At 59.0% G+C, this 26,089-nt stretch overlaps 2 protein-coding genes across 2 annotated transcripts; one reads left to right on the forward strand and one right to left on the reverse strand.

Moving 5' to 3' along the window:
• Window positions 1-273: 273 nt before the first annotated feature.
• On the forward strand, window positions 274-5,598 carry DLX3 (distal-less homeobox 3). Its single transcript, XM_086687028.1, has 3 exons — window positions 274-863; window positions 1,898-2,088; window positions 3,724-5,598. The coding sequence occupies exons 1-3, from the start codon at window positions 539-541 to the stop codon at window positions 4,069-4,071; spliced, it is 864 nt and encodes a 287-aa protein (XP_086543154.1). The 5' UTR covers window positions 274-538; the 3' UTR covers window positions 4,072-5,598.
• A 14,505-nt stretch (window positions 5,599-20,103) lies between these two features.
• DLX4 (distal-less homeobox 4) lies at window positions 20,104-25,717 on the reverse strand. Its single transcript, XM_086687029.1, has 3 exons — window positions 25,192-25,717; window positions 21,535-21,731; window positions 20,104-21,321 (listed from the first exon to the last, which is right to left on the reverse strand). The coding sequence occupies exons 1-3, from the start codon at window positions 25,445-25,447 to the stop codon at window positions 21,076-21,078; spliced, it is 699 nt and encodes a 232-aa protein (XP_086543155.1). The 5' UTR covers window positions 25,448-25,717; the 3' UTR covers window positions 20,104-21,075.
• Window positions 25,718-26,089: the final 372 nt, after the last annotated feature.

Consider the following 26,089-nt stretch of genomic DNA (forward strand, 5'->3'; position numbering starts at 1 on the left):
GAGACAGACAGACTGACAAATCCTGGGGGCCCGGCAGAGACACTCTTCCCCCCAACTCCTTCCTTCAGAGACGCTGGGAGTTATCTGGACTGGGGGCGGGAGCCACAGGAGGGGGAACAAGGGGTGTGTGTGTGTGTGTGTGTGTGTGTTTGGGTAACAACAAAGAATGGGGGGGAGAGAGGAGAGAAAGAGAACGAAAGAGCGCAAGAGCATGTTTTGCCTCGAAGGCAAGACTTGCAGCCAATCAGAGCGCTGGAGCCTCCCTCCGAGACTCCACTATTGAGTCTATAACCGGCTGGCCGGGCGGAGCTGGCAGCATTTGACTGTGGCTTGGGACGCGACGAGAGGCGCGCAGCGACCGCCCGAAGGCCTGCCATGGTCTAGGCGCCCCTCGACCTCCCCTCCCCCGAGACCCTGCGGGCCCTCCCCTCGGCTCCCCAACGCACACCCCTGCCTCGTCTCCTGCGCCTCCTCCGCGCCCCTGCCGGCTTCGGCTCGGCGGCCCAGGCCAGCCCCAGGACTCGCGGCGCCCGCCAGGATGAGTGGCTCCTTCGATCGCAAGCTCAGCAGCATCCTCACCGACATCTCCAGCTCGCTAAGCTGCCATGCAGGCTCCAAGGACTCGCCCACCCTGCCCGAGTCCTCTGTCACTGATCTGGGCTACTACAGCGCTCCCCAGCACGACTACTACTCGGGCCAGCCCTACGGCCAGACCGTGAACCCCTACACCTACCACCACCAGTTCAATCTCAACGGGCTTGCGGGCACGGGCGCTTACTCGCCCAAGTCGGAATATACTTATGGAGCCTCCTACCGGCAATACGGGGCGTACCGGGAGCAGCCACTGCCCGCCCAGGATCCAGGTGAGACCTTGGAGGGTTCCCCCAGGGAGAGAAAGGCGGGGAAGTGAAGCCCACATCTAGGGAAACGTCGAGGGTTTAAAAAAAAAAAAAAGTGCTGTATAAAGTTAGACAAGGTGGGCTAGAAGACCCCCAGAGGGGACAGATGACCCTCCAGTCCCGAAGCTGTGCACCGCGGTCTCAGGGAGGATGGGGCCAGTTAGGGGAGGAAGGGGAAGAGCGTGGGGTGTCAGGGGACCTCCGAATCGGGTGCTTTTGCAAGCACTTCAGCTTTTCCATCGGATTCCGAAGGCTTGGGGGTAGGCAGCGGGGACTCGAAGCTCCAGGGGCCGTCTGGATATGGGCCGGGAGAGGGGGAATGTAAGGGGGACATGGAGAGAGTGGAGAGAGACACACACACACACACACACACACACACACACCCCAGAAAGCAGAGCCTGAGAAATGGGAAAGCGGAAAAAGAGAAAGGTGGAGAAACAGCAGAAGAGAAACGTGGAGTGACAAAGTGAGGGAAAGGAGCAGAGGAAGGGACAAGAAAAAAAAAAAAAAAAAGGAAGGAAGGAAGGAAGGAACAGAGAATCCGTACTATGCTTGCCACTTTTCTGAGAATCTAAAATTATTCTTAAATTTAAAAAGTTAAAAAAAAAAAAGCGGGGGGGGGGGGAGAGGAAGAACGGAGGGAAAGAGCCAGAGAGGTGACCGAGGGCAAGGTGGGGGCGAGAAGGAGGCGGCCAGCAGGCGGGTGGCGAGCCGGGAAGGCGTCGGAGCGAAGCCGCGGCCCGTCCTCGCCCGGGTGGCCGGCGCCGGGGACCGCGCTCCGGGGGCCGGGCGCGGAGCTGCGAGCTGGGAGCGCGCGTCGTGGGCGGCCGCCGGCTCCGGCTCCGCTCCGGCTCCGGCTCCGGCTCGGTCGCCGCCTGTCGGGGCGCGGGCGGCGGAGCGCGCGCGGCCGGGAAACCCGGAGCGCGTCGGGGGGCGCGGGGGCGCGGGGGCGCGCAGGCCCAGGCTGAGCCGCCCCCCGCCCGGTGCGTTGCCCGCAGTGTCCGTGAAGGAGGAGCCGGAAGCCGAGGTGCGCATGGTGAACGGGAAGCCCAAGAAGGTCCGCAAGCCCCGCACCATCTACTCCAGCTACCAGCTGGCCGCCCTGCAGCGCCGCTTCCAGAAGGCCCAGTATCTGGCGCTGCCCGAACGCGCGGAGCTGGCCGCGCAGCTGGGCCTCACGCAGACACAGGTCAGTGTCGGGCGAGCAAGGACGGGGGGAAGGGGGGGAGGGGGGTGCTCGGTGGGGCTCCGCGCAGGACCCCGGGGATGGGGGTGGGTAGGCGCCGCTGAACCTGGCTGGCCTTTGAAATCCCCTGCAGGCCCTCGAAGCCCTGGCCTGTAGATGGAAGGCCACCCCTCCCCCATGCCAAGTCTCAGCTGCTGTCGGAAGTCTCTGCATTAAAACGTGTACAGGCGTGCATATTTGTGAACCTGTGCAACCGTGTGTGTCTGCCACCGGGAGAAGTTTCCTCCCCTTGCTCCAGACTCCCCAGCTCCCACGCAGTGCCTGTCACTCACTTAATAGGAGTCCCTTTCGTGTCTTCCCCCACCCCCAGGCCAGGCATGTGTGTGTAGCAGTGGACGTATATGTGTATATGCATGAATATTTGCACATGTGCTAACGGGTCTGGGTGCGCGGGGGGAGTGGTCGCATAAGGAGGGGGCAGTGTGTTTACAGATGGAGGGACACGTGTACATGACTGTGCACACTGGTGAGTGCACGTACAAAAATGTGCACTTGTCTCAAAACACCCCATTCATGTTCGGCATCTAAATGCTTCACCCCTTCCTCTGCCCCAAAGCCAGGAAGGGAGGTTCCCCACCAAGGGGGGATAGGAACGCAAAGGTGAGCTCCACCCCTACCCCCAGCCTGATCCTAAAGCCCCCAGCAGCCTGTGGCTGCTCAGGGGCGGAGTGGCTGGTGGATGCCTGGCTCCCTACAGGTGTTGACAGGCGGGCCTGGGTTACTGCGGGCGGCTGGCTGCGTGGGGCCCTGTCCATTGGGAATCTGGGTCACCCAGTGAGGAGCTGATTCATTGTTTGTATCAGTCACGGGGTGGGGAGCAGCAGGGGGAGGGGGAGATACCCCAAGGGAAATTTAGAGAATCATGGCTCACCTGCTCCTGAATCCCCAGGTCACCCCCATTAGCCAGCCCCCGAGGGCTCGTCCACGCCTGAGTGTGTGAACGCGGGCGCTCGTGTTCACGGGGCGTTTATCTGGGTGCATCTGTGCGGGCGCGTGTGTGTGTGTGTGTGTGTGTGTGTGTGTGTGTGTATCTTTGTAATCTGGTGTCTGAGTGTGAAGCTGTGAGTGGGTACATTCCTGCACATGGAAATGCTTATGTGGGTGTGGGTTTGTCTCTGGGTACCTGTGTGCCTCTGCTTATGGGTTTCTCATGTGAACAAAATGCCACCAACTGCCCATCGTAACTTATCTGAGCCTCCTGGTGACCCTAGGAAGTAAGGGCTGTCATCCCCATGTTGCAGATGGGGAAGGCAAGAATCAGAAAGGTCCAGGGATTTGCCCAAGGTCACACACTTAATAGGTGGTGGAGAGGAATTTGGACCCATGTGCAGGATGTTCCTAACTGCAGTCCCCACCCCCCCACCGCCGCCCCCCCCCACCCTGACCGATCGAAAAAAGGTACTGGGCCAGGGAGTCAGGACACCTAGGTTTTGCTAGGGTCTTGTGTAAGGTGGGGTGCTGGACTTGCCTTTTCTAGGCTGGGGCCCTTTGGGGTTTTCACTAAGCGTTCTGAGAGGCTAACCAGCTCCCCCTCTTTTTTTTTTTTTTTTTTTTTTTTGCCATTCCCCTCCCATGCAGGTGAAGATTTGGTTCCAGAACCGCCGCTCCAAATTCAAGAAGCTGTATAAGAACGGGGAGGTGCCCCTGGAGCATAGTCCCAACAATAGTGATTCCATGGCCTGCAACTCACCCCCATCACCTGCCCTCTGGGACACCTCCTCCCACTCCACTCCAGCCCCTGCCCGAAGCCAGCTGCCCCCGCCGCTCCCCTACAGTGCCTCCCCAAGCTATCTGGACGACCCCACCAACTCCTGGTACCACGCACAGAACCTGAGTGGACCCCACTTACAGCAGCAGCCGTCTCAGCCGGCCGCCCTGCATCACGCCTCCCCCGGGCCCCCGCCCAACCCTGGGGCTGTGTACTGAGCACCCCACCTGACCTGAACCTCCCACGAAGGACCCGGGACCAGGCAGAAGGCGCCTCTGTCCTAGCCGACACTCAGGAATCATCGAGGAGCACAGGGGAAAGGGCACCCCTTTCCCCCTTCCCTTGCCCCTTCCTCCAGAGATCCAAGAGCTTCCAGATGAAATTTGCATGGACCAAGGATGTCCCCTGAACCTCCCTCCCCCTTGCCTAGACACCGGGGTACCCCTCCAGACGTTGGGGCGCTCCACTCCAGCTGGGACAGCCATTCCCCTTCTGCTCCGGGAGCCTGGATTGGCTTTTCATGGCCCGTCACCTTCCAGCTTCTAAAACTTAGTGCTCATTCCGCAGACTGGAGAACTCGGGGACCGGGGACACTGTGCAGCATTTGCAGGTCAGGCCTGGGCTGGGGCACCAGGCACCATGGATCCCGGGACCTGCTAGGCCTGGTTCCTCCTAAGTCACTAAGCCACCTGTGGCTCCCCACTTCCTGAGCAATCCCTTCTGCCAAAAAGACATTGGACATGGTGACCAGGACTCAGGGTGGGGATGTCAACCCCCAGCCCGCACTTCTAGCCCTCGCTTCAGATTTGAGGGTTAAACCAAAGAAACCCCCCCAAGTGAGGGTATCTTTTAATATTTGTGGCTTTAGAGGGAAGAGCCCAAGGAGCCGTCTCTCTCCTCTCTCCCCCTCTGGTCAGAGAGGGGTGGTGGGTCTCAGGTGTCTTTCCTAAGGACCCACTTCTTCCGTGTACAGGACTTTGCACAACTTTGGTTTTAAAAGCTGTTGAAAACTAGGAAAACAAAGGGCATTGTTAACAGATAGGACCAATCTCCCCTGCATGGGCACCTCTGCCCTGCCCCACCCCCACCCACCTCTTCCTCTCCTCCAGTAAGTTGGCAGTTTGGGCGCCAAGCCCCAAATCTCCAAGGAAACCTACCAGGCAAGACAGACCCCCCGAAACATCCCCTTTCCGGTGGCTTTGGAAGCAGATTGCTCCCGCAGATGGAGAACGGTGTGTGAGGCGCGCGGAGAGAGAGGGCAGGGTTACGGCTCCGCGCCTTTAGGGGTGAGGGGGTGGCTGTCTGGAGGGCTGGTAGCACTACCCCTCCTTGGCCCAGACGTCCCCCCCAGAGCTAACCTTCCTCCACCCTGATGTGGTCAAACGTCGAAGAAAAGGGGAGGTGGAGGACTGTAGCTATATATACAGTATGTATTTTTTTTTTTTTTTTTTAAGAACAACAGAGAGAAGCAGCCTCCTCCCTACTGTGGTTTCCTATTTATGTGGCCCTTGCCTCCTGGACGTACCTGCCTGTGCGTTGTGAGCAGAGAGAAACAGGGATGTGGGCTCCGGCTGGATTGGGGTTTGGTGGGAGGTACAGGAGCAAGGAGACACTTGGTAGGTCTCAGAGTCCCACCCTAGGGGGACGGGAACGAAGCCAACACCCACTCCCTCCCAGCCTTCTCCCTTCTGCTTTCTTACTGGACCCATCTTTATATATAACGTTAATAAAAAAGAAGAAACTAACCGCTGAGCTCTTTGAACTGGAGGCTGGAGGCAGACAGCTCTTGGGGAGGGTCTGGGAGTTGGGGAAGTTGGCGCAGAGAAGCCTGTGAGCCTCTAGGAGCTCCTGGGGGAGTCAGAGCCCTGAGGACCCACTGCCGGGACTCTGGGCTCAGGAGCTGGGCTGGGCCTGGCCCCTGGTGGCAGGTGTTCCTGACCCTGTGGCGGCCCCCAACTTGGCCGGTCTGGGTGGGTGGGAGGCTCCCAGCTGTGGTCTCCCTGACTCCACTCTGCTTGGCGGCTTGGCGTTCCCTGCCAGCCAGCTGCCTTCCACCACTGCTGCTGCCGCCGGGTCACCTCGGGGCTGCTCTTTGATCTTGGGCTCACACGCAGACATGCTTGCACACGCGTGTAACCCCCCTGACTCCGCGCCCAGGCGCTCCCCGGTCCCTGGTTCTCTGGTCTGTCCCTTCCAGCTTGGGGTGAGGGTGGGGCCTGGGGCAGGGGGGACACCGCTGCTCGCTCGCTCGCTCCCGGAGCTGGCAGGGACCCCGGGCCACGGGGATCCGAGCTGGGTGACGGAAGCGAACAGACGAAGGGGGTCCTGTGTTTACCTTCTCAGGCTCAGCCCTGGCTCCACTCTAACCAGTGCCACTTCTTGCCAGTGCCACTGACCCGCCTGGGCCCAGCACTGCCACCCCCCCTGCCATTCCAGTGGCTCCACTCTGGGACTGGAGGTGGTGGAATGGATGGAGGTGTGTGAAGGACACGTGGTGGTGTCAGGCAGGAGGCAGTGTGAATGCACGCACTCGCTTGTGAGCTACCTCTCTCTCTCACACGCGCACGTTCCGGGACACGCGATGACCTCTCCCCCGCCCTCACACCTACACGGACTCCCACCAGCGACACAAAGACGCACACCCGAGACCCCTTGACGTCGCACGGACGTGCGAAGCCGAAGCCATAAGCCTCCGGGAGACGGAGCCCCCCCAACACACAGGTGCGCACGCACGCATCCCTCAGGTCGCACATCCAGGGTCACGCACAGGCACGGGGCGCGCGCCCAACGAGGCGGCGACAGCTCCCTGCGCCGGAAAAAAAAAGTCTCGGACCGAGAGTCAGCAACACCACCCAGCCGCAGAGGTGACCCGGCTCAGCCTGAAACCTCCCCGGCAGGCCGGGCCCTCGCTTTCCTCATCCGTCGAACGGGGACAACAAGCCCCACCCGCCCCGGTGGCCCCTGGGGCTGTTGCGAGGTCCCAAGCAGCGTACCAATGAGAAGTCAGAGGGAAGGGGCTCCGGCGGTCACAGGCACCTGGCCTGGGGGTCCTCTGGGCTGGGCTCCAGAACAGTGGGGACCCCCCCCCCGTCCGTCCCCCCCCCACCGCGCCCCTCTACCTCCCAGGAGGCGAGCCTTGCCTCCCCCACCCCCGCCCCTGCCCGAGGGAGGCGGAAGGGAGGAGGGCCTTCCGCCCACGGACGCCAGCCGGGCTGGCAAGGGTTAAGTGGCAGCTGCCAGGCGGGGCTGAGCTGAGCAGTTTGGTTTGAGGGCTGCGTGCAGGCAGGAGCAGCGAGGCGGCAGCCGGGCAGACTTACTGGAGACACTGCATTTTATTAGGGCTGGGCTGCCAGCAAAGGGAGGGAGAGGGGGAAAAAAAAAGGGCAGAAAGAGAGAGGAAGGAAGGAGGCTGGGCAGGCCGGCTGGCGGGCGGGCTGCTCCGGGATGAAAGGGTGTTGTAAACTCCCTAATTCCTCCCAGCTCATCCCTGCTCGGTCAGGCTGGATTAACTGCCCGGGTGACCTCCCGCGGGGGTCAGCCCCACCCCTGACCTCCCCTTCCTCCTCTCCTCACCTCCCGGCCTGCCCAGTGGCCCTCTTCCACTCTGTCCAGGGGCCCTGGGCTGGGGGCCGCAAAGAAAGGGCTTGGGTGGGGGGGACCTGGCAGGGTGCCAGGGCAGGGCTGCTGCGCTCATCTTCTGCCAGGTGCTTCTTGACTACACCCGTTGCCTCGCGACAAGGTGCGGGGCCGCGGGGGGCCTGGGGCACCCCAGTCTGCCCCCAGGGTCACTGTTCTCCGAGCCTTAGCGACAGCTGACGCTCGCTCAAGTCCTACTCTGTGCCAGGCATTTTGCATGGGATCCTCACAGCAGGCTGGGGGGTGGGGGGGGGGTGGGGGGGGTGATGGAGTACCCACTCTTCGGGGGGGGGAGACTGAGGCACAGAGCGGTTCAATCTCTGGCAAGGTCATATAACTAATGTGTGGCGATGCTGGGGTTTGCACCAGGGTCTGTCTGAAGGATGGGTGCTCTTAAAGGGCTTTCCTGGAGCTGAGTTGACTGAGGGGCCCCAGGGCAGAGCTTCAGAGAGCTGGAGCCCCCCCCCATCTCCCTCCCACCCCACCCAGGTTCCACGCACCCCAGGCGGCCAGCCCACCTTCCAGGCTCCTCCCTGGAGGAGAGGTGGAGGGGGGGAGGGCCCGGCCCCAGGAAAAGCTTCAGGCTGTGGTCAGGAATGCTCCTGCCGGGAGTCAGCTGACCTGGACCGAATCCTGCCTCCATAACCTCACTGACTGTGTGATCTTGGACAAGTCGCTTAACTTTTCTAAGCTTCAGTTTCCTCATTGGTAATGCCAGGATAATGCTACCTGTCTGGTAGGGTTGTCGAGAGGATTAAGCAGTATAATGCGAACAAAATGCTTAATAAGGTACCCAGCACATTGTGAGTACTGCTCAGGTAATGAGAGTTGCTGTTGACGATGGTGACGACGGTGACGACGGTGACGGTCGTGAGGGGGGGAGAAGGGGCTGACTCCCCACCTTGCTTCCCGCCCCACCCCACCCTTGCATAGCCCCAACTCAGACCCATGATCCAGCCATCGCTAGGAGGAATAAGTGTGTTCCCAAAAGGAGTAAATCAGCCAGTATCTACTGAGCACCTGCTACCGGCCAGGCAGTTCTAGGAGCCTGGCAGAGCAGATGCCCAAAGCCCGAGGGGAGGAAGGCACACACCTGTACGAGGTAGTTCAGGGTCAGAAGCGGGGCCAACCCCGGAGAGGCCCCAGCTGGGCAGACCTGACACGGTCCGGGAGGCCTGGAGGGGGCTGTAAGGGGAAAGGGCAGGAGCAGTGGGTGGGAAGGAAACCTGAAAAGATTCCATGGAAGAGGGTAGCACTTGAATTATGCCTTGAGAGAAGGCGGGTGGCATGACAGGCAGAGCTGGGGCCTGGGAACCTGCTCCCTGGAGCACCACCTATGGAATAACTCCCCCGGGCTCAGGGTGGGGAGGAAGGGGGCTTATGGGAGAGCTGGAGATGCTGGCTAGAGTGATGCGGAAGGAAGGGGGGAGGCTGGGGTCCAGAAGGTCGCTAAGTCCTTCCCAGGATGCACGGCTCCGAGAACGGCAGGGTCTGACGGCTCCTAGCCCCTCGGATGAGCTGGCATCCACTCTGGCACCATGAGCTTGGGGAAAGGAAGCTTCTTGCCCTACTTCTGGGGGAAGACAGGTCCCCGAGACCCCTCCGTTTAAGGGGTCCTAGGCAGGATATCCTAGAGCTCTCACCCCATACACCATCTGCCTTGGCAACACACCACCTGCTCCCCAGTCTAAGAGAGCCCCCACACCTCCGAGGGGAAGGGAGTTCTGGGAAGCTGAGACAGGACCCCTGACGGGCAGCCCCCCAGCCCCCAGCCCCTGGGCAAGTTGCATCAACCAAGCCCGGGGAAGGAGGGGGAGGTGGTGGGGGATGGAGGAGGATGGGAGGAGGGGCAGAGGGGTGAACGGAGGGGGGAGGAGAAGGGGGCGCTTCAGCCTGCACCCTGGCCTCTGTTTTTCCAGCTTTAATTGCAGCGTTAATCACCTTAATAAGCTGTTTACCAGCCATCCAGCAGCCTGAGACTGGGAGACTTAGAAGCCAGAAAGTGCTTGGAGATGAGTTTCCCCGGCAGCCCCGGGGGAGGGGAGGCAGTGCTGATGGGGGGGTCCTGGGGGGCTTGGGGCAGAGGGGGCAGGTGGAGGCTGGTGGAGAAGGCTGGGACCAGGGAGTCCAGAAGGCCAACCTCCAGCTCTTCGAACAGGCCCAGCCGGCTCCCCCAGAGGCTCTGGAGTCAGCTCCTTGGGCGACCCTTCCTTGACACCAGTCCGGGTCCCCAGCGCCCCCCCCTTCTCCTCTGTCACTCAGCCCTGTTTCCTGGTCCCAGTTCTGCAGAGGCACAGCGCACCTCTCACCTTGTCCTCGGCCTTGTCCCCGGCTCACAGCGCATGGCTGTGACTGTTGTGTTCACCCTGGGCTGGGAGACAAGTGGCAGTCTTTATGCCAAGGTCCGTGGGGGCAGAGCTGGGAGAGGGTCTGCACCGGGGGCAGCAGGGACAAGGACAGGGACTTGGCCGTGTTCACTGGGACACTCTCCCACCTCGGATGCCTCGCAGGATGCCCGGTGAACATGGAATGCCCGAATGTATCAACGAGGTGACAGAACCCTCGGGCCCCTCACACAAACCCTCTTGGCTTCGGCTTCCACTCCCGTCAGAGGAGGGGGAACCGGAGGGGGAAAAAGATAACTGTCTCTGTCTTTCGGTTGTCGGGGGTTCAATAAGACCAGAAGAGGAAAGCCCAACACCCAGTCACCCGCCCCGGAGCAAATGCAGGAGCTCAACCGTGATGGCACCCTCGCTGGGCATGATCCCATCTCACTGCTGGGAAGCAGCCCCAGAGAGACTATGTGACTTGCCCAAGGTCACACGGCAAATGAGGGGCCGTTCGATGAGTGCCGGTGGCCACAGCTGGACAGGCGCTGCTAAGTGGGCTCTGAAACCCTGGCCTCCAGACTGTAGGACGAAGAATGTTCTCTGGACAAGTGGGTCAGACCCAATGATCTGAGCACCACCCCACCCCCACCCAGGGTCTTCAGTTGGTCCAGTCCACTGGCTGGTGAGTCTTGGAAGCTCCTACTTGGGGGTGGTGTGGCGGGGCGGCGAGGGGGAGTATGGAATTGGCCTCTGGAACCCCTGAAAAGCTCGGGGGCTTTGGAAGCACTTGGGAGGGGTCTGGAGTCTGGCAACTGCTCTGCCCAAGGTCGGCAGTCTGAGAGAGGGGGTACTTAGGGGACTTAGGGGCCCAAGGTGGCCAGGAAGCACCCTGCAAGGAGGCAAACCTGGGGAGGGGGCTGACAAGGGGGCGGAGCCTTGAGGCTGAAACTTCTCAGTTGTTTGCTGGGGCAAACTGAAGCAGGATTGGAAATGTCTGCTGAGTAAGCAGGGAATAAAGACTCCACACCCTGGAAGATTAGCTGGTACGGGGGAGGGGGTATCCCCCCCACCCTGGGCAGTTCACCTTGAACCTGGCAAACGGCAGCAGGGTGCCCTTCCCTGCGCACTGAGAGCGCCTGGCCACGTCATGCAACGCGTGTGGCACTGCCCCACACCCACCCCTGGGGCCAGGCAGGCCTGTCCTGAGCTCAGGGATCACCAAGGGGGGTGCGGGGGGGTGGGTGCGGGGAGAGACATACCCTTGGCCAACGGAGGGTAGGTAGGAAGCTGAGGAAAACAGGAGGCCAGAGGGAGTGGGAGGCTGGCTGGTAAGGAAGGAAAGCAAGAGAAAATTGCTTCCAAGCACAGACTCGGATCCTCCCAAGATCTGGGCAGGGAAGATGCTAAGAACCTACTGTGCACAAATCACATGCCAGGCACTTTCACAGGCACTGTCTCATTTAATCTTTTCAACTGCATAGAAAAGTTAGTGCCCTTATTAATCCATTTCACAGGTGAGATCGTTGAAGCTCAGAGAGTTTCAATAGCTTCCCCGAGAGTCCCCCAGTGGATTTGAAGCAGGGTTCAGCATTCTGAATCCCTAACCTGTGGGATCCCTAACCTCTTAGCACCCCACAGCCTCCAAGAGGGAAATGGAGAGGAGCGTAGGGGGCCGGGCTCAACCTTTCCCCTCGTTCTCAGACTTGCCCTGTGCCCTTAGAGCCCCAGGATTGTCCTTCATTAGACTCGGACACACACGTCCAAACAACTGAGCTCAAATCCTGGCTTTGACACTTGTTAGCTGGGTAACCTCAGGTAAGTCACTTGCCCTCTCTGAGCCTCACTTTCCCTCATCTATAAAATAGAGCTGATCCGGGGCACCTGGGTGGCTCAGTCGGTCGAACGTCCGACTTCAGCTCAGGTCGTGATCTCCCGGTTCGTGGGTTCAAGCCCCTCGTCGAGCTCTGGGCTGACAGCTCGGAGCCTGGAGCCTGCTTCGGATTCTGTGTCTCCCTCTCGACCCTTCCCCCGCTCATGCTCTGTCTCTCTCTTCTCAAAAATAAGTAAAAACAGGGGCGCCTGGGTGGCGCAGTCGGTTAAGCGTCCGACTTCAGCCAGGTCACGATCTCGCGGTTCGTGAGTTCGAGCCCCGCATCGGGCTCTGGGCTGATGGCTCAGAGCCTGGAGCCTGTTTCCGATTCTGTGTCTCCCTCTCTCTCTGCCCCTCCCCCGTTCATGCTCTGTCTCTCTCTGTCCCAAAGAAAATAAATAAACGTTGAAAAAAAAAATTAAAAAAAAAATAAGTAAAAACATTTAAAAAAATGTAAATAGAACTATCTTGCAGGGCTGGTGAGGAAATGAGACTATACATATAAAGGGCTTAGCATAAAGCTTGGTACCATGATGGGCGCTGAACAAACTATACACTTAGTTTTCCATGAAACCAGACTGTGTGCAGTTAGGACACTCTTCGGTTGGCCTAGAGAGTTCCAGGCACCCTCAATGAGCCCACGGTTGACCCCTCTTCCTCCGAGGGCAGGGAGAGCTCTCATTCTAGAGAATTCCTCCTACTGGGAAATGGCTCTCTTGCTTCAAACTAAGTCTGCCATGTTCAGATGTCACGGAAGGATGGCCACTAAGGACAGAGCCATGTGCTGGGCCTTAGCGCCAGCAGAAGGGAAAAGGGCAGGGATTCATATTTTTCAGTTACCCATCAGCTAAGAGCCGCTCTCCACACTGACATACTTACAATACTCTACTATTTTGTATTTACGTTATAACAGGAATATTTCCCCTTATTTATTGATAGAAAACAGCTACCTACAGTGTCTTATAGGCCACGATACCAAAGCATTCTTAATTCTGAAAGTTTTTTTTCCCCTAGAGTCTCTTGGGGTTTCTTTTTTTGTGTGTCATTTTTTAAAATGTTTATTTTTTTTTTATTTTTTTTTTCAACGTTTATTTATTTTTAAGACAGAGAAAGACAGCATGAACGGGGGAGGGGCAGAGAGAGAGGGAGACACAGAATCGGAAACAGGCTCCAGGCTCTGAGCCATCAGCCCAGAGCCCGACGCGGGGCTCGAACTCACGGACCGCGAGATCGTGACCTGGCTGAAGTCGGACGCTTAACCGACTGCGCCACCCAGGCGCCCCAAATGTTTATTTATTTTTGAGGGGCGGGGGACACGAGCATCAGAAGGGGCAGAGAGAGAGGGAGACACAGAATCGGAAGCAGGCCCCGACGCGGGGCTCGAACTCACCAACAGTGAGATCATGACCTGAGTGAAGTCGGCGCTCAACCAGCTGTGCCACTCAGGAACCCCCTCTTGAGTTTTCTAGGTATACAATCAAATATCGGTAAAAAGGAGTGGTTTTACGGGTCGTTTTTAGCATAGTAGAAGGAATTCTGGGGCTCTAGGAGGTATAACCTTTTGTGAATACAGGAGTCAGGGTCCTCAGAGGCATTGGCCCTGACCCAGGCAGGCGCGGATGGTCTCACCTCTCCAGGTACCTTCTCATCTGGGGTGCCCAGAGCACTGTCCAGGGAGCGCACTCAGACATCCCCACCCTTTGGCCAGCCCTCTGCAGGACTTCCTTCCTTCTTCTCAAAGCAGCTCTGATCCAGCCCACCACTCGTGAGGCTGTGTTTCTGGAAGGCAATCGGAGCACGGTTCCGCTCACAGCTGGAGATCAACAGAGGAGCAAGGGTGCTTGGGTAAGATCTCTTATGGACAGAGAAGGTTTTTCTTGCTTGGAGGCCAGAGACAGTGATAATAATTAATCCTCCCGGAATCCTAACTGTATTATCATAATACCATTTGTGTCTTAACTCCTTCCGTCCTCACAACAGTTCCTTGAAGAAGACCATGCTATCATTATCTGAATGTTGCAGTTGAAGAAGGAGGTTAGGAAACTTGCCCAAGGTCACAGAGTTGGGTTTGAACTCAGGCCCCGGCTCTTTACTATTTTGTGTTCCTGGAGATGGAACTAAACTCTTCACCACTACATGGTAAGCTGGTGAGTCAGAGGAGGATTTAGGTGGGTGGGGGGAGAGGGCCACTTTGGGCACCAGACTGGTATGGCCGAAGTGAAGAAATAAGTCACCATATCCCCTGGCCTGCTTGGTATATTTCACAACTTACCAGGAGACACTCTCCCCGTCTCCATGACCTTCTGAGATATTTTGATCCATATCCTCACTGCACAGGTGAGGAAATAAAGACCCAGGAAGGTAAAGTGACCTGCCCAAGGCCTTTGAGCTGCATGCCTGCATTCCAGAGACTCCGTGAAGTCTCTCTGGAGGAGACAATTTTTCTTTTTCGAGGGGCCGGGAGGAATGGGCCGCTAAGGGGCTGGGAGTGGGAAGGATCCCAAGCCAGGGATGAGTCCCAGGGGGGAGATTCAGGCTTTGGAGAGGGAGGTAGGAGGACTCGAGGAGGTCACAAGGGGTGGACGAAGCCTGCCTTGGTGGACCCAGCTGATCCCCCTGGGCTTGGAGAATGTGACACGAGCCCAGCAGAGGCTTGTCAGGAGCCTCCTGCAGCCTGGCTTCCCCCAGGATCTGTTGGCGCAAAGAATTCCCGGTGGCTCCAGGGCTGGGAGGAGGAGTTTGCAACAGGCCCCGGCTTGCAGAGACCGAGCAACTGCCGGGTCCAGGTCCGGCGGAGAGGAGGTCCGCCAGTGTGGCGGGCGGTGGGCGGGGTGGGACCTGGGCGGGAGTCACGTGCCCTCATCCACTAGCGGTCCACTGCTCCTCCGCACACAGGCACTGAGGCCCTCCTCTCCAAAGAGGACGGGAGCGCCAGGGTTGGGAGAGAGGTGGTCAGGCAGAGGAAGGAACCACTGAGTGGGGGAGCCCCCAGTCTGAGAGGGGAGGCCAGTGCCCTGTTCGCTAGCAACCCAGTCTGAGGGAGGAGTACCAGTCCCGAGGGGTCAGGCAAAACAGGACACAGAAGGTGATCACGGCGGGAGTGGGCTTCTAGGCCGGCAGAGGGGATTCCCGAGCAGAGGGGGAAAGAATGAGGTCCCCCCCGGGGGGAGCCTTGAGATCTAAGTCGGATAATCTACATGCCATGCCCCGGGCCTCACAATTCGGCTCTATGTTCTTCAGGAGCTTGATGTGGGGAGGACAAGAGAGTGGGGGCCGCAGGCCAGAGGGGAATCCCTCACGCTGGCCAAAGGGTCTTTCTTCCGTCGGACCCCCAATTTAACCGAACTTTAAGGGGGATGGTTCGGAGGAAGCGGAGAGGAGTGTATTCCACATCTATTCCATACAGAGTGGCTCCCTCCCCTGGAAATGAAGTAATCTCTCCATTTTGGGGCCAGAGAAGCCGAAGGCCTGGCACTGTGAGGCATTGAATCAGAATCCTTGATGTTTGGAGGAAGCTTGGAGCCGACTCCTTTCCCTTCCTGGACTGGCCAGACATGTCCCCCAGGATGCCAATGGGGCTGCGTACCTTAGAGTCATCAAGCTATGGGGCTGGAGAGATGCTACTGAATGCATCTACTCTGATGAGAGAAGCAAAGCCCTATACTCAGGAGCTCCCAATCTGATGGGAGACAGGGGTCTGCCTGACAAAGCCCCAGACTGGAGTGGAAAGTGCTGGTAGGCACATATCAACCACTAGACACACACACACACACACACACACACACACACACACACACACACACGGGATCTGGCAAAGGCAAGAGCAATTATCTGAGTTTCAGAGAGGGTATGTAACTTGCCCAAGGTCACACAGCAAGGAGTGGCAGAGCAGCACTTTCCTCATCAGGCTGTGATCCCAGCTCCCTCTTTGCTAGCCCGAGTTGCCCTCAGGGCTGGGGAGCAGAGGGATCAGTGAGGCGTATTGGAGAGGACCGTCTTTGGGGTCCTGGGCCTCGGCTGGAATCGCTGGCCGTGTCTGGGAGCCATGGGGTGTGCCAGGAAGGGCTAGCCCGCCCGGGAGCTCTTGCCAGAGCTCAGGAAAAGAAGGAGGCAAGCCTTCAGGGAACAAAGCAGATAAAGTCATAATAAAATGATCGGGTTTCTGTGGCCCTTCAGTCTCCCTCCCCAAGGGCTCACCAGGGAAATACTCCCCGAAAATAGGAGACAGAGAGCTAGCAGAGAGGGCCAGAATGAGAAAAGGGTGGGAGGAGAGAGAGAGAGAGAGAGAGAGAGAGAGAGAGAGAGCAAGACAGCCATCCCCACCCCACACGCACTCACAGCCGGGGAGGCTAATCTGTGTATTTCTGAGTGTGTTTCACCTCGTCTCTGCATGTGTTAAGTCCCTGTGCCTCTTCTTGGTTCACCCCTGTGTGTGGCGAGGATGTAACCTGTGAGTGTATTTCTCTGTGTGTCCCTGCACGGCCCTGGCAAGGCTCCACGCACGTGGCCTCACGCGTGCCTCTGTGCGCGGCTCTGCACACCGCAGCGATGAGGCCGTGTGTCTGCCTGCCTGCGTGTGCACCTTCTTCAGTGGAATGTGTGTGCATGGGGGGAGTCCCCGGGCCGGGGTCCCTGCACCTGCCTGGCTCTCTGCACTGTCTGCGGCCTTTGTGTTTCGAGAATTGCGCTGGAAGGGACTTTAATTCCCTCCTGAACCCATCTGTGCCGGCCAGGAAAGGGGGGAAGCAGAGGCATGGACAAGAGGTCACTTGTCCCTCTCTAGGAAAGCCTTTTGGCTTTTCAGCTTGGAAGGGGAGAGGTGGCAGTCACCCCATAGTCACCGGGGACTCAGTGGCTCCCCCCGGGACCCACAGGCAAGCTTCTCAGAGAAGGGGTGGGGCAAAGGCTGGAGCAGAAAGAAACCAGAGCTGGACATCTCTTCGCCCAGCCTTGCACTGGGAGAAGCAGGGAAAGAGATAGCAGAGAAGGGAAGGCATGGGAGAGAAATACTTTGTGGGCCACAGAGTTTTTCTTTTCCACCATAACTGCTAAAATATTACTCACCTCGTGGAACAGGGGCTCCCAGGGAAAGGGGGATCCTAGTCCCTTGAAAACCAGCTGCTTGTGGGCAGGGCTTAGAGGGGTCTTTGCAGAGGCCTGAAGCCACCCTCATCGCCTGGTCTTAGCTCCCCCCTCCGCCCTTCGACCTGTAGTCCCACCCCCACCCCTTCCTAGGCCGCAGGAATCCCGGTAAGGAAAGGGTTATCCAGGTGAATCGGGGCGGGAGACACCTGTAGGATGCTTTTCTGAAGGAAGAGGCTTCAGTGGCCCTGAGGACAGAAAGCTGAGAGGAGATTTGCCACCACAACAATGGAAAGAATGGAGATTAGACTCCCCCCCCCACCCCCACCCAACTAGCAAACAGCGATCAGGGGAGGAGAGAGAGTGGGTGTCTCATCACCTCCTTGGAAGCAGGAAGTCAGTGTAGCCTCCTCTGGTTTTTCCCCTCCCTACCCACATGGCCTACGCTTTCAGGGTTTCAGGGGGAAGTCCTGGATCTCCAAGACCCCGTCTACACAGGCCTCAGCTACCCGGATAACATTCCATTGACTCTGGATACAATCCCAGAGGCAAGTTCAGGCATCCAAACTCCAATGAGGTTTGGAGCTGAGTAATCAGCTGCTAGGGCTAAACAGACATTTTGTGGGGGAACAACCAGCTCCCCACCCCCACCTTGCACAGCAGATTTGGGGATGGGGGCGGGTCAGCCTGTCACTCCGTGGCTTCCCAGCCCCCTCCCACCACCCCGGTCTCCTACTTCCCACCTGCAAGTAATTTGGCCAATGGGAGGGCAGTTAAGATTGCAGTGTGGAATCCCTCTAGATCTGTGTGCGTTTGGTGGGGAGGGGCTGCCTCCTCCCCCCCCCCCCAACCCCAGACCCCGAGTGCCCTTTTCCTCTTCACAGCAGCAAATTACTTGTAATTATCTCACATTGAAAACCTTCAGGAGCTGCTCCCCAAATTGCTTTAATTGAATTAATTGAATCTCATTTTGTTGGGGGAGAGAATGGGGGGGGGCACGTCTTAAAATAGCATGTGGGGAGAGGGAAGGGAAGCCCCCAGTCAGCTTTTCCCGTGGCGGAGACCCTTGTAGGTGAGAGAGGGTGCCCTGGCCTCCCTGTTTTTCTTTTCCAGCCTCAGCTGATTTCAGATGCCCTTTTGCATTTAGGACCTTGCCGGTGTCCTGCTTTCAAATGGTGATGACGAGGAATGTGCGCCCGTGCTCCAGCCTCCGGGCCCCCTTCCTCCTCCCTACCCCCAGGAGGCAGAGAGGTGAGAGGTGAACGGATGGCAGTGGCAGTCTGAACTCACCCCGGCCGTGACCCCTCCTCCCTGATAATCACACGGCAGCTATAAATGCCATTCGTGAAGCGCGTACTAAGTTCCAGGCACCGTGTCAAGCGTGTTACAAGCACTATCTCATTCCATCATCACAGCTACACCGGGAAGCAGGTCCTATTAGCATTCTCATCTTAATGGAGGAGGAAAACCAGGCTCACAGAGAGGTTAAGTAACTTGCCAAAAGCCACACAGCAGAGCTGGACTCTTTGGAGGCTAAAATCCCCTTTCTGAACCGATCAGTTTTATCCCCCTCCCCCCCCCTCCATTACTGACCCAATCTTCTCAGAGGGGGAGTCTTCACGGGAAGGAACCACAGGTTCCCCTTCTACAGCTTAGATGGCTTGCGGGAGGTGAATGGAGCTCATCCTCCCCTGGGGTTTCAATCCCATCATCACCCAGGAGCCCAGGGAGACTAGACCAACTCCCAAAGGGAAAGGGCTCCTGTTTCCTTTGGAATGGTCGGGTGGATGGGGGTAGGGAATTGGGATGGGGGGGGGGCAGCCGGCCTCTGGCTGGGAGAGTAATTACACTCCTTCTGCTACTTAACTTTACAACCTGGGCTGTTGTTTTAACGATGCGACTCGTGTTGGGCTGTCCAATTAATCTCGCCTTTGGAGGCTTTCCGAGATGGGGCGGTAGATCTTATCTTGGGTCTGTGGAAGAGGAGTGTGCAGCCTACAGTGGGAGGAACAGCCGCCCTGAGGCCTCGTGGCCTCAGAGAAGCCCTGGGGAAGGGATCTGCGGCTGCCCCCTCAGCTCCTGTGGACTGGGGCTAAGAGCTGGGAAGGCACGGATGGGGAGGAAGAGGCAAGTGTTTCTCCTCTTGGTACCCTCAGTCCTCACTCCTCCTGATCTTGGCTTTGGCGCACCCCATGTCTTTGCCATCCCCAGAATAACACTCCATGTTGTTTTGGTGAGTGGGGGAGGCCACTGACCCACAAGGGGCCTAGGAGGGGCTGATCGCAGCCCCCCCCCCCCCGGGTTGGGGGTTCCACTGACTTGCGTACCCCCTCTACCCTACAGAGACTCCAATTCAGGCTCCTCTCTGGGGCCAGGGGGATTGGCTCCAAGTGCCTGAGTGGGCTTTTCCAACTAGGGCGGTCCCCAGTTCGAAGTGCTTGGGAACAGGTTTAGACAGTAAAGGGAAAGATGACTCGGGAGCTTTTTGCCTGGAATTGGAGGCTCCTCCCCCAATCCCTCAGGCCAAGCTTGGGCTGGATTCCCTGAATTATTTGCAGCCCTGTCCTTGGGCCTCTCTGCCACTGGGTGCTGTGTGTGTGTGTGTGTGTGTGTGTGTGTGTGTGTGTGAGAGAGAGAGAGAGAGAGAGAGAGAGAGAGAGAGAGATGGGGTGTGGAGGCCATGAATCTACCGCTGGGTCCAGGCTGAGTTGAGGGCCCTGACTATGCCCGTATTACTTCCTTTAACCAGGCACTTACCACAAAAGTGGCTGGACATTTGTCTGGCTCCCCCATTTGCCCGCAGGGTCTGCCTCAGTCACCTTGTATCTCCAGGATCTCACAGAGCAGAGGCTTCACCAATGTTTGTTGGATGGAGAAGTCCAGTTCCTTCTGGGATTTTCTTCTCCTCTCCCTCCCCCTAGGTGGGCTGGGGCCTTTACGCCCCAAGGAGCACCCTGGGAGGACTGGACTGGCTCAGTGGGCGTGTCCTGTCCCCAAGAGCAGGGAGCAGAGGCTGAAGATGGGGCAATAGGGGACTGCGAAGTGCCCCCGGCTCCCTCCAGAACTGGGCCAGGGGAGAATTTGCGAGTGAGGACCACTCCGACTTGGGTCATTCCCAGTATTAGCATCTTCCAGTTTCACACTGGAGCGAATGAAAATGGTCATCAGAACGTTCCAGAGCTAGAAGCACAGAGCTAGTTAGGGGTAGAGGCAAAACTAGTATCCCATCCTCTAGGTCAGTGCTGGAAGAGTCAGATGGGAGGCAAGAGAGAGATGGGCAAGCAACCCCCACCCCCGGAAGTCAGGAAACAAACACACTTCACAGCCAGGGCCCAGGTTTTTATACAGATTTAATCTCTGAAAGCTCATGACGTGGAGGATGCTAGATGGGTTATAAATAGGAGCGGTTCCCTCCGACAGAGACAGCAGTGAGGAGCTGAACTACCAACCCACCCTCCCTGTTTGGGGGTGTCTCTCCTTACACTCATCCAGAGAGTCTGCTTGTCCCCCATTCTCCCCAAAGTGTCGCCCTACTGGGTTTCCAAGAGGATGTGAGTGTGGGGATGATGGGTATTAAGGGTGGGAAAGGCGGCGATAGGCTCTTAATAAATACCCGTTGAATTAAAAGGATAATCGGATCCAGTATCTACTAAAACTGAATAGACACAGAAAAAGAAGGCTTTTTTTTTTCTTTCTTAGAAGAACAGCTTCAATTACCCATAGGTCCACAAGCCACATTTTCAGCATCGCTTCCACATCCCAGGGGGGTGAGACAGTCTATCTATCAGTCATGGGGGTAACGCGCTGACCTCCAGGAAAAATCGGTGGAGGGTGGGAGGGACTCGGTGGTGGTCGACTTGAAGACACCGGATGCCCACTTCACTTCCGCTTCTGCTCAGAACAGGGTTGGGCAAGGCGCAAAGCACACAAAGAGGAAAAAATACTCAAGTGTTTCTTGTTGGTGTTGCCTCCAGGCTGGCGGTTGACTGCAGTCCAAGGAAGGGATGGGAAGACTAGCGGTCCTGTGAGGAGTCTGCACTTCACCCAGTGACTCTCCCTCCAGAGCCTCCGATCAGCTGGAGGGAAGGTGTCCAGTCTATGGTAGTGGTGGGGGGCAGTGGTGAAGACCAAAGTCCTTGATTAGGCTGTTTGGGTTACAGGGAGACATCCTTTTTCTTCTCTAGCGCCTTTTCCTCTTGAGAAAACCCATCTGGAGCTGGTTTCCTCCAGGACCAGAAGGGGTGCAGGTGGGCTGGGTCCTAGGCTTTGTGGAGGACTAGGGGCCGACCCACCCTTCCCGGGACTCACATCATCTGAGGTGGAGCCAGGACATCTGGGGAGTGATGCTGATACCAGGCCCCAAAGCTGTTGCTGTAGCCGCCACCGGTGGGCAGGGCCCCTGCCTTGGGTAGATCCCAGAGGGATGGGAGGGGTGGGGAGCAGGGAGACAAGGAGGGGGCTCTCCCAGGGAAGTCCCCTTCCTGTCCTCCAGAGTTCTGCTTCAGGAGCTTCTTGTATTTGGAGCGTTTGTTCTGAAACCAGATCTTTACCTTTGGGGAGAAGAATGCGTGTGGAAGGGTGAGATCCAGGGAAAGGGACCCAGCAGTGGCGCGCAGGCCCCTTGGGAACGTGCCAGGAGAACTGTGACAACGAAGCTAGGGGGCTCCTCAGCCTTTCAACCCTCCCCCCACCCCGGAAGGGGTGAGTTCCCAGAGACCACATCAGGGGAAGGCTAGCTGCAGGAAGGATGGGGCCGGCCTCACCTGGGTCTGGGTGAGGCCGAGCTGCGCGGCCAGCTGGGCCCTTTCGGGCAGCGCCAGGTACTGCGTGTGCTGGAAACGCTGGTTCAAGTGTTGCAGCTGCAGGCTCGAGTAGATGGTCCTCGGTTTGCGGAGCTTCTTGGGCGGGGCCTGCGGGCGCTGCTCCGAGGGCTCCGGGGACAGCGGCGGCTTCTCCGAATCTGGGGGGCGGCACAAGACGGTGTGCGTGGGGCGTTGAGAGGGTCGGACGCGCGGCTTCCTGAGCTCATTTGCATCTCGTTTGCATGTAGGCCTCAGCTAAGCAAAGGGCGCGGGTACCCGGCTCGGCCCTCCTCTACCTTCCGCTCCCCGCCCCCTTCAGGCGCCACGCCCACCGCGCTCTAGGACGCGGTTCTTGCCCTCAGGGAGCTCCCACTCATGGGTCCTGTGACCCTAGGAAGTCAGCGCCAAGGGACGGAGCGAGGGTACAGGTGGCGCCAGGGCCGGGAGGTCAGAGTTCAGGCGGCTGCGGTGGCGCCAGCTCGGGGTAGGGTGGGGCTAAAAGGCTCGGTCGGGGGGCTGGGCTGAGGCCTGACCGGGGCAGGGCATTCCAGGCCGAGGGAACTCCTGAACAATGCTCAGAGGCCCGAGCCAGTGTTTGCGTGGCAGCCTCCCCGCTGCCGGGGGTGGGGAGGGTGGGGGTCGGAGGGGCCCGGCCAATTGGGCCTTGAGGCCAGGATGAGCACCCGCCCCCCCACCAGCATCCGAGAGTGGAAAGTGCCCTCAGGGTTTGCCATCCCCTATTGCGAGGCGCAAACCCCAACCCGAGCTGCACCCTGCAGGGAAACTGACCAGCCCTCTCCTCCCCCGTGGCCGGCTGGCTAGGGGAGGCGGCTCAGGGGCTCTAGAAGCCCTGTGGGAGTGGGACAGCCCCCTCCCGCTCCCCGCTACACTCACAGAGGGGTTCACCGCTCACGGGGAAGGTGGCCCAGGTTCGCAAAGCACGCAGCGCCAGCCAGCGCAGGCCCTTCGGGCCGCTGCAGGATCTCGCTGCCGTGCTGCCCCGTGAGATCTGGTCACCTCCTGCCTCCAAGCCCAGCCACTCTAGGAATCGTGGCGGGGGAACAGCGGCCCTAGAGTACGGGAGGTGCGGGGCGAGGGGTCCTCCTCTTCCCGTCTGAGCAGCCCAACCTGCGCCAATCTGCGGGGACACCCTGGGATCATTCCATTCGGGTGATAGAGCTGGGAGGCCCAAATGACCAAAATGCTCCCGGGCTCAGGGCAACGTTTGCAGCTTTCCACTCGGGGCTGCCGGGCCACTTCAGCCGAGAGAGAACTTGGCCCCGGTGCCCAGACGCAGCTAATGTCGCCCGAGTCCCGCACCCTCACCCCGCCCCTCCTTCCTCTGGTCGTGCTCCCCCCGACGTGTGGTTCCCCGCCCTGGGCCCGCCGCGATGACCAGGTGCCTTCACCTCCCCCGCATCCCTCACTCAGGGCCCCGGGCGTTGCGGGCTTCTCAGATCCACCCCCACCCCGACCCCCGCCCCTGCCAATTCCCAGAAAAACCGTTGGGTTTCCGCTCCCCGCCCGCGCCTGTCCGGCCTCCCCTGCTTTGACCCTACCGCTCGAAGCCCCAGGCTGGCCGCCCAGCGACCGACCACCCGCGCCTCTCCGGCTGCGGCTGCGTGAACCACGAGGCTCGGGTGGTGACGCAGCGCCTAGGAGGCAGCCCCCGCTGCTGCTGGACTCCCCCAGCCCTCGGTGCCCCAGCTCTCCCAGAGGACGCCCCTCCAAATGCCTTCCCCCGACAGCTGCCCTTCTCCACACCAGTTGTGGCAAGTCACGACTGGATCTGCCCTGGTCGCGATTATGGAGCCCAAAGGCCTCCCTGGAGGCATGGCCGCCGCACCCGCCAGCTCCCAGAGCTCCCTTGGAGCCAAACCTTCCCCTGCAGCATGGGTGGACACACGGTAGGGCAAAAAGGAGGGCTCAAGTCCTCTCTCACACCCCCAATCATTCGGTCTAGAATGGGCAAACCCACCAGTTTCAGGAGGAAAACGCTACCATCTAGTCTAAGCACGTGTATGGTTTTCGTTGGATCCGGGGAAATTCTGTAAAGAAAAGGAACTCTCCACTCTCTGGCCCTTAGACCAAGCAGAGGGAAGACAAGGTGTGTGGAGGACAGGGATGAAAATACTAACCCTGTAAACAATTCTCTGAAGGACGAGGCGATCTCGTTCCCACCCGGCCACACACACATAGACACAAATGTCCCATATGAGCATATACTAAAGGGAAGTCCAAGGGATTCATTTATAGAACCTAGGTCATTTGTATAAAACAAACAAACAAATAAACAAACAAACAAACAAACAAACCTCCTCCCAACTGCTCCTCCTTTAAGGAGGACAGACACAGCAGCCTGGGAGAGGCAGCTCGCGTTCATGCACAGAAGGCACTTCACTTTGGGGGCTCTGAGGAAATTCTCTAAAATCCTCTTTTCTGGCCTCATGCAGTGAACACCAATCTGCAAGGACTAAGTGCCTGGAAAAGAGGCATCCACACCCGGTCCCAGAGCCTCAGCTTGCCCATCTGTAATCCAGTAGGTTGAGCTCCCAGATCTTTAGGGTCACTTCCGGCTCTGATGGTTTATGAGCTCATGTGTTGGAGTAACAGGGAAAGGGAGAGAGATGTCCTGGTCCTGGGCTGACACAAGCAAAGGCACCCGGTAGATGTGCATCCTTGGAGGAGACTGTGCTAAAGACAGTTAGGTGGGGGCAGGGAGGGCAGGGGACCTGAGGTCTAATTTGGAGCTAGTACGGATCAGCATATACAGTTGCACGGGTTCTGCCCAATACCAGGCCCAGGCCCAGGAAGACAGGCTGGCTAGCTCCTTGGCTTCTTTGAGGCCTTGCAGTGAGCACTTTCTCAGGGACTCAAAGTTGCTCCAGACAGCAGGAAGTGGGCCCTAACCTGTCCCCCACAAGGGCAAGGGGTGGATCCTTCACCAGGAAGGATCTGCATCAGGATCTATAGCTAGAGGCGGCCTGACCCACCTGTGGCTACATTCTTAGAACAATAGGTGGTGGGGTCCTAGCCCCAGATTCTTCCTAGCTGGAAGGCCAGCTCCCAGCCTCTATCAGGCATATTCAAGCACCAGCCAAGGGAGACGGGGAGGGGCCCCCAAATAAGCCCCCACTTCCACCGTCCTCCAACTGGGACCGCACTTCCAATTGTCTGGCTTGGGCTGGAGCACTGCTTTGGGAGACAAGACAAACCCGGAGAGGCGACTTGGGGAAGGGAAGGAGTACACGACGGAAAGAATCCTGGGGCAGGGGCTAGGCACCCACACCCACATCTGGATTGTTTCAGTTTTCCGTTACACGTAGGTGCACACCACCCCGCTGCTCCAGGGGGTGGGGTAGGGAGCCCTGCCGCCGGGCTTCACACAACTGCAAATCGAAACCAGGTCGGTCTTGAAAGGAGACCTAGATCAACTCGCCCCCGCCCCTCCCCCCTGTCTCCCGCCCCATCCCTTCGCCCTCCCCCCACCCCCAGATCCCTTGGAATCTGAGTAAGGTCTGAATCCCGCTAGCTGCGCCCAACCAGGCGAGGGCGAAGTTTAGGGACGCAAAGGATCAGGACCCCAGAGGTGGGAAGAGCTGCGGCGCCCGGACTTACCTGCCTTCGGCTCCTGCTGAGAAGGCGCCGCTGGTTGCTGGCAGGGCAGGTAGGAGTCTCCCGGAGTCGCCGGCGCAGTGTAGGAGTAGGGCAGGAGGTGGCCATACGGCCCAGAGTAGGGCAAATCGGAGCCGACTGCGGTTGCGGGGGACAGGCCAAGCGGGTAGGCAGCCACTACCGATGGGACAGGGGCGATGTCCGGGAATATGGCTTTGGAGGCGTCCCGGCCAGGGAGGGAGCAGGGCAAAGAGGTCATCGCGGCCGGGGCCGGGGCCGGGGCCGAAGGGCCTAGGCCATGGCCCGGCACGTAGTCCGCTCCCTCCGCCAACTCTCTCTTTCCCGAACCTCGGGCGTTGGGACCGGATGAGCCCGGATGAGCCCCCCAGCCAGCCTCCCGCACACTTAAGATCCCGGGGAAAGTGTCTCTCTGTGCCTTTTCCAGCGGAGAGCGCGCGCCTGGGAAAGGGGTTCCGAAGGGGTGCCCCCCATGGCTTTTCCCCTCCCCCCTAAATCCATGGGGGCCCCCCTCGTCTCGCTCTTGGGTTCGGTTCCCGGGACCCGACGGTGGCACCGCCCACTTAGACGCCGCGGATTGGCTCCCGCACGCAGTGACCTCACGGAGGCTGGGGCCGGGCCCCGCCCCCCGGGGCAGCCCGCGGTAGGGAAATTCAGAACCGAGAGGTCCGAGGGGCGGTGCACACGCTCCAGGCCCAGCTGCCTTGGGGTCTTCTCCAAGAGGGATACCGGGGTGGCAGGGCGATTGGGGCAGTCTGGGAACCTCGGTCTCAGTGGAAGAAACGCGAGGGAGCTGGCGGGGCCGGGATGGCCCAGGGCGAAGGGAGCAGCGCAGTAGCCGAGGCGCTTCGGCTGCGGGGGCTCAGGGGACCCTCCGTCGCGC

Source organism: Puma concolor, chromosome E1 (assembly GCF_028749965.1).
Source record: "Puma concolor isolate L17-30 chromosome E1, mPumCon1.1.hap2, whole genome shotgun sequence".
NCBI classification, from domain to species: Eukaryota; Metazoa; Chordata; class Mammalia; order Carnivora; family Felidae; genus Puma; species Puma concolor.

What these genes read in the sequence shown, in the direction of transcription:
- DLX4 (XM_086687029.1), bottom strand. Translation starts at nt 25,447, where the DNA reads ATGACCTCTTTGCCCTGCTCCCTCCCTGGCCGGGACGCCTCCAAAGCC. An exon ending in TCAGCAGGAGCCGAAGGCAG is followed by an intron (nt 21,732 to 25,191) that starts GTAAGTCCGGGC and finishes GCCGCCCCCCAG; the next exon opens with ATTCGGAGAAGCCGCCGCTG. An exon ending in TCGGCCTCACCCAGACCCAG is followed by an intron (nt 21,322 to 21,534) that starts GTGAGGCCGGCC and finishes TTCTCCCCAAAG; the next exon opens with GTAAAGATCTGGTTTCAGAA.
- DLX3 (XM_086687028.1), top strand. Translation starts at nt 539, where the DNA reads ATGAGTGGCTCCTTCGATCGCAAGCTCAGCAGCATCCTCACCGACATC. An exon ending in ACTGCCCGCCCAGGATCCAG is followed by an intron (nt 864 to 1,897) that starts GTGAGACCTTGG and finishes CGTTGCCCGCAG; the next exon opens with TGTCCGTGAAGGAGGAGCCG. An exon ending in TGGGCCTCACGCAGACACAG is followed by an intron (nt 2,089 to 3,723) that starts GTCAGTGTCGGG and finishes CCTCCCATGCAG; the next exon opens with GTGAAGATTTGGTTCCAGAA.